At 40.7% G+C, this 14,146-nt stretch overlaps 3 protein-coding genes across 5 annotated transcripts; 2 read left to right on the forward strand and 1 right to left on the reverse strand.

Moving 5' to 3' along the window:
- Positions 1-322: 322 nt before the first annotated feature.
- slc35d2 (solute carrier family 35 member D2) lies at positions 323-3,868 on the forward strand. Its single transcript, XM_010733540.3, has 12 exons — positions 323-564; positions 671-704; positions 796-882; positions 990-1,057; positions 1,155-1,226; positions 1,404-1,472; positions 1,561-1,663; positions 1,931-2,023; positions 2,111-2,178; positions 2,299-2,377; positions 2,619-2,701; positions 2,989-3,868. Exons 1-12 carry the CDS (start codon positions 437-439, stop codon positions 3,107-3,109), a joined length of 1,005 nt encoding a protein of 334 aa, XP_010731842.2. The 5' UTR covers positions 323-436; the 3' UTR covers positions 3,110-3,868.
- Positions 3,308-8,388, reverse strand: znf367 (zinc finger protein 367). 2 transcript variants are annotated; one of them, XM_027278225.1, is made up of 6 exons: positions 8,285-8,388; positions 7,735-7,975; positions 6,682-6,832; positions 6,206-6,325; positions 5,711-5,849; positions 3,308-5,607 (listed from the first exon to the last, which is right to left on the reverse strand). In XM_027278225.1, exons 2-6 carry the CDS (start codon positions 7,870-7,872, stop codon positions 5,346-5,348), a joined length of 810 nt encoding a protein of 269 aa, XP_027134026.1. In that variant the 5' UTR covers positions 7,873-7,975; positions 8,285-8,388; the 3' UTR covers positions 3,308-5,345. The 2 variants fall into 2 exon arrangements, with proteins under 2 accessions (XP_027134026.1, XP_010731841.2); XM_010733539.3 differs by having other exon boundaries at positions 7,735-8,380.
- Positions 8,389-10,269: 1,881 nt separating this feature from the next.
- On the forward strand, positions 10,270-13,941 carry LOC104921090 (intracellular hyaluronan-binding protein 4). Of its 2 annotated transcripts, none has more exons than XM_010733537.3 (9): positions 10,270-10,418; positions 10,527-10,761; positions 11,191-11,353; positions 11,814-11,957; positions 12,052-12,123; positions 12,222-12,293; positions 12,744-12,915; positions 13,214-13,396; positions 13,695-13,941. In XM_010733537.3, exons 1-9 carry the CDS (start codon positions 10,410-10,412, stop codon positions 13,761-13,763), a joined length of 1,119 nt encoding a protein of 372 aa, XP_010731839.2. In that variant the 5' UTR covers positions 10,270-10,409; the 3' UTR covers positions 13,764-13,941. The 2 variants fall into 2 exon arrangements, with proteins under 2 accessions (XP_010731839.2, XP_010731840.2); XM_010733538.3 differs by having other exon boundaries at positions 13,698-13,941.
- Positions 13,942-14,146: the final 205 nt, after the last annotated feature.

Consider the following 14,146-nt stretch of genomic DNA (forward strand, 5'->3'; position numbering starts at 1 on the left):
GGGGAAGGCAGACAAACACTCCTTTGCTTCGTTGTTATTAGTAACCTATTGAAATAAAGTTTGGGAGGAGATTTCCAAACAATAAAGCAAAATCTCGGGGGGAAAAAAATGAATGGTGCTGTCTCATAAACAAAACAACAACACCTACTTTACTGCACTACCAGTGCGTCATGATGTTCCTGCGCCTGAACATAAGCAGGTCCTCCTGGTGCCTGAACCTCTGCAGACTGTGTCTTGCAGTAGGCGGGTCCTGTAGCTCTGTGGTCGCGCTGATAATTGGCCACTTTGGGTTGTCGGTGTTATGTCACTTCCTGTGGGGATGACCACTGTGGTTGTGTTCCGCCTCTCCTGTGGTGGGAGGCTGCAGCCACTAAACCAGGAACTGGCTGAACATTTACATAAACTCCGACAGGTGTCTTTACAGCCTTGCTTGACGATGTCTGCCAAAAGCAGCCAAGAAACATCTGAACACTCCGGACAAGTCAAGTTCCTCTCCGCGGCGTTTTACGCCGGCAGTTCGTTTCTTATTACGGTGGTGAATAAAACCGTACTGACGAGCTACAGGTATGTGCCATCGAGTTATTCATATGCTGTGTGCGCGCACAGGACAGTCTTATAAACTAGTACCGATCATGTTATTGATCTTCTTCTGCTGCTTTGTGTTTCACAGGTTTCCCTCTTATATGTGTCTGGGAATTGGCCAGGTAAGTTGTCCAGGTGTGGATATTTATTTTTATTTTTCTGTACGCACATCATTTCACGGTGACTTTTTCTTTCTTTCTTTCTTTTTTCCAGATGATCACCACTCTTGTTGTCCTTTACGCTGCCAAAATGAACAAATCAGTCCAGTTTCAAGATTTCGACAGGAGTATTCTCTTAAAAGTAAGCATTTCTCTTTTTTTTTTAAACAATATTCTGTATTTTTATTTATTTATTTAGTTAGTTGTACTCTATTTTCCAAACTGATATATGACTTCATTGTCTTCCAGATTTTCCCTCTTCCTTTGCTCTATGTTGGAAACCATATAACCGGATTAGCAAGCACGAAAAAACTCAGGTTTAACCCGCTTTGTTTGGTGTTATCTCATTATTTATGAATTATTTATTAATTATAATTGAAGTTTCACAGTACTCACCCCTGTTGTCTTTCACAGTTTACCCATGTTTACAGTTTTACGCAAATTTACCATATTGATGACAATGATCTTGGAGATATATATACTAAGGTAAGGCATATTGATTATGTTTTGTATTATTGATTTATATTGACCTTGTGACATAACTGTTCTGAAAGTACTGTACATTACATAACATGGAGCTTTATCGTCAGTTTATGAGTAGGGTTAAACAATAAGAGCTTTTGGTTTGGATCTGACTGTTTCATGGTTTCTTTTTTTTTTCAGAAAAACATTTCCTAAACGCCTCGTGTACAGCATTGTGGCCATAGTTTTTGGTGCCATGGTTGCTGCAAGGTGTGTGCAATTGAATCGTAATTGTTCATAGATTGCTCAAGAATTGAACCGAGTGCAGACAAACTCTTGTGTTTTCCCTCTCCTCTAGTTCCGACCTGGCGTTTGATGTGGAGGCGTATACCTTTATCCTGCTCAATGATGCCTTCACTGCTGCCAGTGGTGTGTACACTAAGAAGAAACTTGGCATGGAGGTAACTTTCAAAGGATTGTGTGCTGTATTTTACTGAAAGTTTCAAAGCAGTTAAATATCTCAGTTCATAAGATATAAAGGGACAAATTATAAGATTATAAAGATTGTATTACTGCACTATTACTGTCTTTTCTCTCTCACACATGCACACATACGCTTAACTGCTGTGTTAACATGCAGTGAAAGTGACTGTGTTTTTAGGTTTGTTGCATAAGCTTGGCTATGACTTATCTGGCTATATTTTATCTAATATTTATCTTTTTTTTAGGGCCTTGGGAAGTATGGTGTGTTATTTTACAATGCACTGATCATCATCATCCCTACTCTCTTGGCAAGTGCATTTACTGGAGATTTACATCAGGTACAAACAGTGAATGTGATCCATTGTATTCATCCTGTGTATTTGTGCCCAAACCTGTCTGATCGCTTTGTATGTTTTGATCGACAGGCAGCCACATTTAAGGACTGGGTTGAAGCCACGTTTATTTTTTGTTTCTGTGTGTCCTGCATCATGGGGTATGTCACTGTGACCGAGTTCAAACTGTTCAATTACACCTTTGTGGCAACTTCAAAATCATTCTTCCATTACTGGCTCAACTTACCCATTTTTTTAAATGTCCTCTTCTGTTTCTTCAGGTTTGTGCTGATGTATTCCATAGTCCTGTGCAGCTATTATAACTCAGCACTCACTACCACAGTAGTGGGAGCAATAAAGGTAAGAACACACACTGATGGGAATCTATCTTTAGACTAGAAAGCACACACAGTGCATATCTCTGCCAGGGTTGCACAGCCATCAAAATTCATTATAGAGATAAAAGACAATATTTATTATATCATAAAAACTTAACATGTTTAGTCTCCTTGGTGAAGGTAACTACGTTTTGCCACATGTATTAACTGTCCACTTTTGTACTAACAAGATCATCACTAATTTATATTAAACTTTTCTTAAGAATGTTGCAGTAGCCTATATTGGCATCTTTGTAGGTGGAGACTATCTGTTTTCTTGGACGAACTTCCTAGGCCTCACTATCTGGTAAGAATTTATCTTAATGTGATCAAACGATAAAACTTGCGAAGCCAAATTAAAAATACATATACATTGGTTCATATGAGCAGCATGGTTATGTATATAGTTATAATCATTTTTTATTTATTCAATCCATAGCAAAACAAAGATATACAAGATTAGTTAATATATTGTAAATGTCTAAAAGTCAGATATGCCAGGTAACTTTGAAGTAAAGCTCATTGTGTAACATTTGAGCGGTAGCAACAATTCATTTCCATTGCCTAACAATTCATTTATGTTTTGCTTTGCAGTATGTCAGGTGGACTAGCTTACACGTATCTCACCTTCAACACTAAACCATCTACAAGTAACGCAGAAGGAGCACAAGAGCTGAAGATTCACATTACAGAAGATCGAACTAGGACTCACTAACCAAACAGACACTGTTTTATTGTTCACCGCTTGGTGGCATTGTTCTGCTCCATATTGGAGCATAATATTGCTTTATTTTTTATTCTTTAATTCATTTATAATAAATCAGTTGATTTCTTTGGATATGTTACTGGTGCTATATATTTGATACCACTAAATCATGAATAAATCACACAAGAAGTACACAAGAACTCTGGGTCAGGTTCAGTGAATGTTTATTGAAGACCAACAATTGTATAACAGTGTGGACAGTCTGTCAGAGAAATCTTACCTTTTGAAATGTGTAATAAAATGTCTACCAAGCAAGCCCTATGCATGTGACAAACAGGAAAACTGTTGAGGGATGTTAGCAGAGGGAAAAACTGAAACTAAAATTCAACATCAAAGCTCTCCACAAATTGTGCACACTCAATATTCTAACAAACACAATGTGTATATATTAAATGCCATACTCTTATCAAACCACAAAATAGACTAAGGGTTAGAAATGTTTCAAAATATACTATAATTGGGTATACAATAAATCATTTGGTGTTTTGATTATCAACAATTCACTAGCCTTCCAGTTTCACCGCAACTCCACATGGGTAATTTGTAAATCGAACAGATTCAAACATCACAGCTAGAGTGACAGAGTGACAGGTTGTTGGTGCAGGTTTCCCCAAAACAACCAGAGGCAGGGCAGTTATGAGAGGCTTTATACAGTGTTGAAGGATGTAGTGTTATAAAAAAAAAAAAAAAAAAAAAAAAAAAAAAAAACACCCACCACTACACAAAGTTTATGAAAACCAGGTGCCGTTTTCCTGGACACACATGACAAATTTAATCTTCAGTGCATTGCAAGCTTAATCCAAGACTTAATAGGGGGTGTAAGTGCTTAATCAAAATTTATGAGAAGTTTAAATTTAATGGATTTTAATGATTTAAGAACTTCAATATTTCCCATCAAATGATTCCAGGGGCCTCAAACAGTTTGAACAAAATGTTAATAAAAAAATATGGTGAAATAAATATCACATAATTTAACCTCTGACATGAGATGATGCACCACACACCATGATGCTATGCCCGTATCATAACTGGTCTGCCACCTTTTAATATAAAAGGTGACTGACACCATCCATTGCTTAACAAAAAACAAAACAAACAAAAAAAATCTACCGTCTGGTTGGAAAACACATTTAGGCCGGCAGGTTTTACACGTTTCTTGCATCTATGAGGAAACTGATGTTATGATGCTGAATATTAGTTAGTTGTGATATTTAGTTTAGTTGCATCCCGAAGGCAGTATAGTCAGCTTAAGGTGGACTTTTCCTGCGTGCCATGAGTAGTATCTTGTGGACACTTGTGTATATACTGAGAAAAGCTGTCAAAGTTTGGATTTTCTAAAAGTCTTGTCCTGTCCAGACCTCTGGATTAGGCTTGCAATGATCACCTCTCATTCGCATATAAAAAATGACCATGTTACACGCCAGACTGATCCAGCTCCCCTGACTTGTTTTCATCTCCTTTTCGTTCGCCTATGAACGCTTCTAGAAGTGAGGATAAACCTATCCTTTCTCAGTTCATTTCACCGGGCAGTGAAAACTGTGCTTACAATACTGGAGATCAAACCTGGGAGCATGTTTAGAGGCCATCCGACGACTGTAATTCAACGTAACATTTCCTACGTTTGACCACACCCTGTATCATTCTGTCCATCTGAGCTTAATCCATATACACATCAGTCATACACACTCTGTTACACTCACAACTTAAAAAGAAACTCGTTACCATCAAAGTGCAAACAAAACAAATTAAAACATAATAGGTACTCTTTCTTTGCCTTTAGAAGACACGAGAAAGAAAGACATTCTTCATATTGTCAAATCTACAATTATAGCAGCCTAAAAGGATAAAATGGAAGCTGAGTAAGGTGCTTTAGCTTGTGCCTTCCTGGTGCTGTTGGGGGGGGAAAGAATCATTTTAGAGTTGCCACAAAGGTGTAATTGAACAATTTGAACTAAATTATAGTGACATACTCCATGATGCTTCTGCATAACACTGATCTCAGGCCAATTCAGGTCTTTCTCAAAGTCTGGTTTTACAACTTGATAGAATACAACTAAACTAGTCATTGATCTGCGTTTATGCAATGTCTAGCTACAGCACGTACTGCAGGAAGGCGGATTGGGAATGGAGGTATGAGGGGCAGGGGGATTGGGAGTCCAGGATCGGGAAGTGGGAGGGGGGGTGTTCAGGCAGACAGGTTGTTGGCCAGCTCAATGAGTGCCAGAGCACCGTGGAGCCGCTCACGCTGCTCCTGGAGGCGGCGCTTGGCGGCACCTCCCCCATGGCTGCCCTTCTCCTCCTCTGCGGCCTCTTCCTCGTCTCCATTCTCTTCATCAGACTGGAGAAACTCCATTGGATCCTGCTGCTCCTGGTCCTCTGCTCTGGCTTTGCCCTGTGGCTTCACCTTGGTGGTTGTCGGGGCGCGCTGCTCACGGGTTTGCCAGTACCTGCGAGGACAGAGAAGAGTACATTAACATTAAATACAAATTTCTATGCAAAACTGTGGTCAGCCCACCTGTTGAGCAGTATGTGAGTCCTGTGTGTACTTACTTTGCCAACCACTCTGCCACAGCCTTATTATCCACAGACTGGGCTTTTCCCAGGTCCTCCTTTGGTTCCTCTCTCTTCAGGCGGGAGAAAGGATGCTTGGGACAGTGACGGTTGGCATGTGTGAAACGATTGCCACATCCTGCAGAAAAGCCAACAGGTATGAATAAATTAGGAGCCATTAAATGCTAAAAGTTTCTCTGTGATTAGAATAGCTATGATGTGTAATGCATGGCCTTTTGTGATCTGCTTACTACTGTTATGAAAAGACTGGTGAATAACCATGTTATTCTATATTGAAGCACAGGGTTGTGTTTATTGGGTACTTTCCAGATGCTTCAAATTTAACATGCAGTTAAAAGCTGTCACACTTAAATGAGGCTCATTTCATGCCATTGGAAAGTACCTAAAAGGTCAACAAACTTTGACTGTTGTTTTTTTTTCAAAACAACACTCCTAATATTATAGTCTTTTCCTTAATACACATTTCAAACCCACCTTTCTCCGAGCAGACAAAAGGTTTCTCCCCAGTGTGCAGCCGCTGGTGCGTTTTCAGCTGACCACTCTGCACAAACGCCTTCCCACAGTTTGGGTAGTCACACAGATAGGGCCTCTCTCCTGTGGGGAAATGGGGATATTGTTCAGGTAACAGTATTGTCGTCGTTTTGCAAATCCAGTCGTTCATCCATTCTGCCGTTATTACACAGTGCTGCTTGTATGATGTATGCATTTAAATGCATGACCCACATTACAGTAGAGTGTTTTTTTTTAAAAATGCGAACACTAAAGGTAAGAAAATTCAGAGTAGGTACTGCCAGGTCAATGATATTCTGCTTTCACAGACCAAGCAGTGCCCCTTCCTGTCCAGCATATTGCTGTTACATCTGGTTTGACAGGTGCTCGCATGACCTTCCCGTTTTTTTTTCTCAAGGCACAAGTCTGTTTTACAATATATATTCTCAAGCCCTCCTCACCTGTGTGTGTCCTCTTATGAGCCTGAAGAGACTTCTCTCTGGGAAACACTCGGTTGCAGATGTTACAGCGGATGCGGCTAGACGAAGTCTCCCCTTCGCTTATGAGCTCCCGTACGGTGTCAGCCCGTGGACGCCCTCTGCGGATACCATCCTGACAGCAGGAATACACATACACATTTTACATTAGCTAAAGAAACACAATAAAAAAACAGTTATGTCATAATAAGAAACCTCTAGTGTATTATTCTTCCATTGAAAGTTTGCCTGCACTCTAAAAAGGTTATTACGGGTAGTTGAACACAGTTTGTGTGTTGTTATAACCTATGCATGTGTTAGGTTATAACCTATGCATGTGTTAGGTTATAACCTATTTGTGTGTTGTTATAACCTATGCATGTGTGTTACTGCAACTACACAAAAATCATATGTCAGGTAGAGCCCAAAATGTTTTCATACTTTTATGATCTAACACATTATGTTAATACTACCTTCACGTGCATTCAGTGCACTGCAGTTTGTGTTTCAAACAATGCTGTGTGACATGAATGAGAGCTCACGTGCTGAGGCTGTAGCAGGATGCACGTTCGTCCATTATTGCTCACATCCGGTTACATTTTTGGCGCGCGACTACACGTCATGTATGAGCAGCTGCTCCAGAATCAGGAAGTAAGAGAGGGGTTTAAAATCCACCGTGTCACACCCTAATGCGCGGGCGTTTTTTTTTTTTCCTTTTTTCTTTTTAAATGACTCTCCATCTCCGCCATGGTGAGGCTGAGTGCAAACATAATGCCGCCGTTTGAAGTTATGCCACATTAAGAAACATGTAGAGTGCGTTATTCCTCCATAACGAGCCGGTTTGATAGTTCGCATGCGCCTCTAAAATGGTTATTACGACACATAAACATAGTTTATGTGTCCTCTTAAACAGAGTTTATGTGTCGTTATAACCTATGCGTGTGTGTTATTACTGTGCTGTCAACCGCCTTAAACTACACAACAGTAGCCTCAGCTTTTAATACACTCAGTCTTGTATTCAACAACATGTAAACTTACCCTGAGCTGGTCAGGCGAAGGAGCCGTGTCCGCTTCTCCGGCAGTCTGAGTCCCGGTAGGCGAAGAAGCCCCGCTCACTGAGCCCGGGCTCAGAGTCACATTGTGGGCGTTCTCCCCCCATTTCCACGGGTAGACCATGAAGTCGCTGAAACCGGGGCTCGTCGGCGTCAGAGCCTCTGCTTTCCTCGGTTTGATAGGGGTGGTCTTGATGACAGACACCAAAACTCTTTTAGGCGAGTCGCTGCAGAAAATAACATGTGGGTGCTTGTTATCCGCCATTGTGCGAGTGTCACACAGAAAACTGTTTGGTCGCAAAAGCAAGCAAAAAAAAGAGAGAGTAAATGTTCAAGCTGGAAATGATTATTTTTTAACAAGTTATAAATAGTGCGCCTTTTCAGTCCGGAGTGAATATGTCCTTCATTTCCAAAGAGGAACAGAAAAAAAAGTGTGTCGGGTCCGTCCTTCGCTGCAAAGTATCCACAAAAGATACAGCGAGATATGAAGATGACGGTAAGTTTCCTTCTTGTCGCAGCGGGTCGTCTGAACTGACCTGTGTGCGCCCACAGGAACGTTGTCCCGCGTTGCAAAATCGCGCCCGAGTTGTCCACTAACCAATCAGCTGCAGCGTCCTATCAACGTCAAAACTACCAACCAATGGAAGCAGTCGTACAGAGCCACCGAACAAGCGCCTGGACCAATAGGCATAATGGAAGGCGGTCTGCGGGCTATGATTGGCTGAGGCGTTTCCATTGGTTCCCAATGAGATTTAAACACTTGACGCGCGCTCTCTCACACTGACATCAAGCTTGGCCAATGAGAACGAGCGCAGCTCACGTTCAGCCACGGCGGAGCCAATGAGAGTGAAGGGCGGTTAATTTTACACCGAGGGGAGCAGATGGCTCTTTCCCGCGCTGAGGAGTCTGTTTATGTTATTACATATTCAGTGAATTTAAAGGGAAAAAGAAACGGTGGCCCAGAGGCGCCAAAGTTACGTAATCATGTAAGGGCGGAGATACTTGAACAAAGGGTGTACTGTGTGACAGAGAAGGAATCAGAAAGCAAAAGTTATTTGAAATTTTGTGAGGAAAAAAAAATTGAGCTGAACCCAAAACCTTTCACCTTTCCATGAAAATCTGCAGTGTTATTATCTATATACACATATAGGAGCTGGAAATCAAAAGATCAAGACTTTAATGTATGATGACATTAAATATAACTTTGAGATTAAATCCAAATAAGTTTAATTTTTAATGTAGTAAGTAACAGCCCCAGTATAAATAACTGAAATAAAGTTTCAGTTATCCACTGGTCATATTGTTGTGTGCCTTTCTCTTACTCATTAAGTGTTTATCTATGTATCCTACTGCACTGCACAAAACCATCCACATTACACGGTACTGCATTTAAATGTTCTGGTGCTATGTTGGATTTTAGATGATTAATAATCCATGTAAATGTCTTTGCCTTTTTCACACTGAATGTCATTGTCTTGTAGTAAACATGCTTGACACTCCACATTTTGTAGTGTAATACTGACACAGTGAGATCAATATTAATGGAGTTTTCATACATACATTGCACACTGAGTTCATAGGTCGACACCTCAGACATGTACTTTCCACTTTGACCACTAGATGAAGCTGAGTTTCATTATGAAGAATATATCCTGACTCATCTTGAGAGTGACACAGCTTAATCAGGTTTGAAGTATATTATTCCAGTTTAGTTAGAATACACAGATCTGAGTTATTATGTAGGCTACATTCATTAGTTTGTTTTTGGTTATTTATCTAAAGATCCATGAAGGGAAATGAAGTTTGTCCAACCAGTGTTTATATAGAAACCCTGTTTGCTCAGATCTACACTGGAGCTGTGTACAAAGTCTGTCGTTAACTGGCTGCTATGTCTCATGTTGTTTCACTCGCTTGGTGTTTAGCATCTAGTTCTGTGTCATGAAAAGGGTAATCACAACAAACACATGTGTACAGCGGTCCATATTCATAACAGTATGAGTAAATTACACTGGCTTTAAGGCCCCTGCAAGGAACTTTTAATTTGGTTGTTGTTTCTGGTGCCCCCATGTGGACAAAGGTGGTAGCTTTTCGACTGACAACTATAATAGAAATAGAGGTTATTGTAAAGATATATCATATATATATATATATTATATATATAACACCACACACACACACACACACACACACATATCTATATATATATATATATATATATATATATATTTATATATCTATATATATAATATATATTATAATATATATATATCATATGACACATAACATATGACACATAACATTAGCTTGAAAGTGCTAGTGTTTTATGATATTATTAAATATGTAGTTCCATTATTTGTCTATTATTATTGTTTTTTTTATTTAGCCAAAATACCCTTTGACTTCAGTCCCCTGTGCCAATTTGAGCAGCCCGGCCTGACTAAGCAGAGAATAATCCACCACCATTGGCAGAGGACTCCAGTGGAGTCTGTGCAATGAATATTGATTAGTGAACAGCCTATTGATGAGCACAGGGGCGTGGTGTCGCTTGTCTCCACACGTGCAAACATTTAAAAGTGTCGACAAACTCCGGCGGACATTTGTTGGATGTTCACCGGGGGCAGTGAAAGTACCGTCCGCAGCTCTTTTCTGTCATAGCTGCGCATGCAAACGGTCCATTTTTCTTTTTTCCCCCCCTGTTTATTATTTGCAAGATTATGTGTTGGTCTTGAGGAGGGAGCCTCTGTCTGAACTCTGCTGTGTTTTCTTCATCATACACAGGCTAAAATGCTGCCGGACTCCTACGGTTGTGTTGTGGCGAACAGGTTCGGGAATCTTCTGGATGACGACGCTGACCCGTTTGACTTGCTGAACCAAGTGGAAACGGTGAAGGAGAGGAAGAAAAAGAAGAAGGATGAGGAGGAGAAGAAAGGCAAACAGAAAAAACATGGTCAGAAGGAATCCCAGAAGGATAGACGCCTCCCTGTCTCGTTGGAGAGTCAAGACCCTGCTCCAGGTGAGCTTAACCGCATTACCTACATTATGGTCCATAAGTATTCTGGCAGCTGCTAGTATTTCCAGATTGGATAGTCCAGCCAAGAGTGATCAGTTTGCTCAGGCTTTGTCAGCTGCTGATGGTGCAAGGTCAGCAAGGCTGCTGAGCACATGTGCATGCTGTCAGGGTGGGTGTCTGTGGGGTGGAGGTTGGGTGTGGGGGATTATCTGAAGCCAAATGACATTAACCTGATTTTATAGCACATTTAAATGCATACATTTATTCCTGATATGGCAACCAGCCAGCTACTGATTCAGTAAAGATTCAGACATCTAGTTAACAAGTTAAGATTAGTGATCTCTATATATCAGTGGTTCCAATAAGGCTTTATTTTCCTGTCAAATATCATATCATTGGCAAACACATGGTAAAATCAGTCTTGTTCATCAGCCCGTAAGCAGCAGCAGCAGCAGCAGCAGCAGCAGCAGGCACGTCCTGGACCAGTGACGGAGAGCAGATATGGCAGAGAGGAGGTCCAGAGGGGCATGAAGAGGGCTGCCTATGATCGTAGGGCCAACCAAGAGGAGTATCCACAGGAGTTTTCCATCTCCAGGTATGTACTCATGTCTTATACAATCTGAAGTTAAAACTCAACTCTGCACATTGGTTTCCAGAGTCTACACATGCTTGGTTTGGACTGCCCCACAAGTTCATGAGTAATTGAACACACCCTTGCTTTATTCAAAACATTCACAGGGCTGTGTGATATAACTGAAATCTCATACCCCAGTATAAGCCATTTCATATCCAGATAACAATTTCTATCACTATATGGTACATTTTCAGTAAATTCTGTGAATAGGGCACATTAAGATGCCTGTTTCTCATGTTTGAATTATATAGATGACAATAAAATGTACTTTATCATTTGTTCATTCTTTAGAGCCTTTTGTGCACATTTTAAATTAAGCATGTAACGAGTATAAACATGAACATCTGCAGTTCTCCACCAGCAGGGTTTGAAATGTATCTGTTACAGGAATAAACCTAGTTTTGATCTGATTGGTCCCCAGACCTTCCTATAATGCGGACACAGACTTCAGGGGCAGAGGGGGGATCAGAGGTAGGAGAGGAGCGAGGGGCGGAGGAGGATACACAAGGAACTTTGACAACTTCAACCCCAGGGGCAAGAGAGAGTATGATCGACATAATGGAACGTAAGCCATTTTGTTGTTGTTGTAGTAGTACATTTTAAAATGTGCTTTTTTATTTTATAATGCTGTCTTGACAACATTCCTTGACTCCTTGCAGAGGTATCTCCCCTGAGGAAAAGAGAGGAGGCAGAGGACCCTGGAACTGGGGCAGTGTTGAAGAAGCTGGAAGGTAAGTAAGTGAACTAATTTACAGCATAACAAAGACAACTTGTACACTTTGGACAAACAGAAACACATCTCTATTGTGACAATGTCCCTTTTGTGAAGTGAACTGGAGGTGACAACTGACGCTCCAGTCAAATCTGAGGAGCCCCAAATGGCTGTGGAGGAAGAGACTCGGTGAGTTACGTTTGTCACCTGGTACAGTGGTAGATTCATCAGTAAAGAGTGACGTTTGGCTAAACTTGTGACTAATCAAACGGAAAATTTTATTTACAAATCATGCCGGTTGTGCACCAGTCATTTCCAGTTGCCTGCACCACACCTTTTTGCTGCATCATTCAAAGCGTGCTACTTCATCTGAGCCATTGACACTTATTTTTGTGGATACATTTGTTACTTATGATGATCAGGTTGCAGAAGTGTCCAAAAATGGGTTTAGACCTTTTTGTAGTGATGCATTTAATGCATCCACTGACTCCCAAACACTTAAACATACTGCACCAACAGTACTGGCATATTGGCAACAAGATTTCTAAAACTTTTGACAGTGTCACATTTAGATTTTAAATATAGGAAATGTCAAACAAAAACGGACTGACGGATGTAGTCTGTCGCCTATTATGATAGCGCAATGGAAGAGGACGGAGAGGTGGTGCTCCAGGTTGCCATGGAGATGACCCTGGACGAGTGGAAGGCCATGCAGGAGATAAGTCGTCCCAAAGTGGAGTTTAATATCCGTAAAGCAGAAAACAAGATTCCCTCCAAAGCCAAGGTCATCCACCAGTCAAAGCACCTGGAGGTGAGAATATGAAACACTTCACTGAATTGACATTAGCATTAAGAGCTTGCAGGTAGATGACTTATGATAACATTGTAAGCCTCGTTTGGCAGTTATGGCTCAGTGTTAATGCACCTGTAAGTAAGTCCTTAAGAAATGTGTAAACTAGGCAAAGGGTGAATCCCACTCAGGTTGTCTGTACTGTGCTCTCATGAGGACCTAAAAAGCAGAATGAGAATTTCGGTCCAGACTTTTGCAAAGCTTTCCTCTTAATAGATAATGTTGTGCTTTGCTCCATCTGTATTCCTTCTATCTTCAGGGCCTCAAAGGAGCTGTGGAGGACATGGAGGACGACAGCAACTTCCTCCGTAGGTCTGTGAATGACATCACCTCCCTGATGGACATCAATTTCGGGAGTCTTGGACGCCCCAGTCGTCGGGGAAGGGGAGCAAGAGGTGGACCCACTAGTCGACCAGAGAGACCCAAACCCATACTGGAGAGGGTATGTTCCTGTCTCTTGCCTCACCAAACTCACTGCAGTCTTTGGGGCACAAAATGTACACCAGTGGAGGGCATGGGTAACCCTTCTAAAATTATATTGTAACAGAAGATTTAGACACTTCTAATTATTTAAAAATGTACTTGAAGTTGTATTTTATTTTCTAAATGTATATTTGACTGGGACATAACATACCAGAAATCTGATGAGAACAAAATATAATCAGAATATTATATAGTCAGAATATTGATAAGGGATTTTGAGTTTGGTGTAACATGATTTAGTGTTTCTGTTCTCCCAGCAGGAGGATGATCTGGCTCCTAATCCAGATGATCCAGAAGACTTCCCAGCACTATCAACAGGAAGATAACTGACTTCATGTATTTATGGGGAATATTGGTTGCACTTGACACTTGCTGGAAAAAAAAAAAGTTCACGTTTCTGCAGTTCTTAAGGTTTGGGGTTTTATTGTATTTGATTTTGTTCTACTGCACTGAAGGCACTGTTGGTATTTGACTCCCAGAGAATAAATGCTTTTGCAAGTTTATCTTGAAGGGTTTTTTCATTTAACACAAACATGTAGAAAACATGACCTCTGGGGTTTTCCTTTTTTGTCCATTTGTAGGCAATCAACTGGGTAAAACAGGATAGTGTCTGACTTTGCCTTTTTAAAAATGGCTTAGTTTTAGCTTTTGAAGGACTAATGCACTTCAGAAACGCCTTGATGCAGTCTTAAAATCTTGGTATATTAAG

The sequence above is a fragment of the Larimichthys crocea genome, chromosome III, assembly GCF_000972845.2.
Source record: "Larimichthys crocea isolate SSNF chromosome III, L_crocea_2.0, whole genome shotgun sequence".
Lineage (NCBI taxonomy): Eukaryota > Metazoa > Chordata > Actinopteri > Sciaenidae > Larimichthys > Larimichthys crocea.